Genomic DNA, 2,070 nt, shown 5'->3' with positions numbered 1-2,070 from the left:
AGCGAATGAGTGAGTGAGTGAATGTAGAAACGCAGTGTCTGACTAGGATTTCTGCTCTGCTTCTGTGGAGGACTGAGGCGTGCTTTCCGGCTTCACTATCTGATAGTTGATGAGATACTCTGGGTAGGCCTGGAAAACAACAACACACATTAACACAACACAGTCACACTAATTCATCACAGCCTGCAGTCTCTTTCATAAGGGTGCTGTGCATTGGACACAAACACTATCAGATGAGAACGAAACAAAACTTAAACTGAATTGAGCTGAATATTGACACGACTGTCTTCTGTAGAGCTTCTTCTTTATAGCTGAATCAAATTTGTTCATAACTGCCAAATTTTGTAACATCAACACTGTTATTGTACTGAAACAGCATTGAACTGACATGAGTTGAATAATGACACCGTTATCTTTGTAGAGCTGCTTACATCTGAATTTACCTCGTTTCATAATTCATGAACTTTACGTAGTTATTGAACCGAATCTGAATCAACACTGAACTGACTTGAGCTTAGATTGAGCTTATGCTTTCTGCAATTCAGAAAAACGCAGACGGAATACAGTCACAAAAAAATATATAATAATTTACTGTATAACGTAGACTGTGACTGAAGTTGTTAAATGTGTTAAATTTAAGTTAAATTTGGATGAGAATTTTTCAGAATCCAAAATAAATAAATAAAACATTTTGAGAAAAATAAAAAAGAATTTGGGAAAAAATAAAAATGATTTCATATAGCCCTAAAATTTAATTTTTTGTTAAGTTTTTTATTTTTATTAATTGTTGTTCAATTGTATAAGCCTTTTGATTTCAATTTATTAGACATGCTTTTTGATAAATTTAACCATTACAACAGAATCCATAAAAAATGATAGCGGAAAACATGTAATCTGGGAAAAATAAAACAGAATTTGGGGAAAAAATATTTTCAAAGGGACCTGAAAAAAATGTTTTGTTTTTTGTTTTTTATAAACTGTAGTTAAATTCATGGATTTCAAAATAATTAGACATGCTTTTTAATTACTTAAATTTAATTTAACCATTGAAAATGAAAAAAAAACACTATTTTAGAGATATTTAGAGAGATTTCATGAAGTTTGCATCACTAATTCTGTTATTTTCATTTTTATTACCGTGAAGCTGCTTTGAAACAATCTGCATTGTATAAAGTGCTTTATTAAATAAAGGCTGACCTGACTATAGCAGTAGCAGTGATGCTTTAAAACAGGATGCATTTTAAGAAGCAATTTTTCTTTTACAGCCGTACCTGTTCTCCGCGGTAGATCACATACTCGGCGTAGGCCAGACCGTTGACACTGGGACGGCCGATCACAGAATGATGCCCAGGGGGAGCGTGGGCCATCTTCATGGCGCTGAACTGCAGGAAGGACTTTCCCAGTGTCACACGGCAGAACAACATTTGCCTTTTGGAAATCAACACAGAGGAGATTATGAAAACCATCTAGTGCAATAACGCATAATGCACTGTTTATGTTTCATTTCTTATTGTATCAGGTGTGTTCATGTACCTGTGGCACAGGTAACAGGACCGGTCTTTGTGAGTGGGGCAGCCAGTGCCGCCTCCGATGCCATAGACATACTGGTTACTCTTAGAGGAGTTCTCTGCAAAATATATGCCAGCTCCAAACATGCCACCGATATATGCATGACGCTCATCAAATCCTTTATGGATGATGGCATTGATGAACGGAGATCCTGAAAATAACAATGGCAAAAAAGGATCAGGATTATGATAATGAAAACTATTAAATTTAACAAAAACTACAAAACATGAACAAAAAAAGTAATTCAGAGCTAAATATAGCAGCAATGGCACATTTTTAGCACATTTAATTGACAAAAAGTGTTGTTGTGCATTTCATTAATAAAACTTTAAAACTCAAGAAAATTGTAGCGCTCCAAAAAAAAAAAAAGAGCTCCTTGTACTGCAGGTGCGTAGAGCCAGTAGGATATTTGAAAATGAGCAAGAGTGCATTACGCACAAGAATGATTGAACACACAAGTGCCATTAGGAGACAGGATGATACATCTTCAATTTCTCGTCA

At 35.1% G+C, this 2,070-nt stretch overlaps 1 protein-coding gene across 1 annotated transcript in view; it reads right to left on the bottom strand.

Moving 5' to 3' along the window:
* Positions 1-6: 6 nt before the first annotated feature.
* The window catches only part of LOC107567652 (tankyrase-1-like), a 28,539-nt gene continuing 26,475 nt past the window's right edge, over positions 7-2,070 (bottom strand). Inside the window, exons 17-19 of the mRNA XM_016253362.1 lie at positions 1,534-1,720; positions 1,272-1,428; positions 7-129 (exon numbers count right to left, since the gene is read on the bottom strand). Coding sequence (XP_016108848.1) covers positions 43-129; positions 1,272-1,428; positions 1,534-1,720 — 431 coding nt within the window. The 3' untranslated portion in view covers positions 7-42. The remainder of the gene's footprint in view (positions 130-1,271; positions 1,429-1,533; positions 1,721-2,070) is intronic.

The sequence above is a fragment of the Sinocyclocheilus grahami genome, unplaced genomic scaffold (genome assembly GCF_001515645.1).
Source record: "Sinocyclocheilus grahami isolate Dianchi unplaced genomic scaffold, SAMN03320097.WGS_v1.1 scaffold1177.1, whole genome shotgun sequence".
Taxonomy (NCBI): Eukaryota; Metazoa; Chordata; class Actinopteri; order Cypriniformes; family Cyprinidae; genus Sinocyclocheilus; species Sinocyclocheilus grahami.
This window is presented reverse-complemented; position numbering and strand designations above follow the sequence as displayed.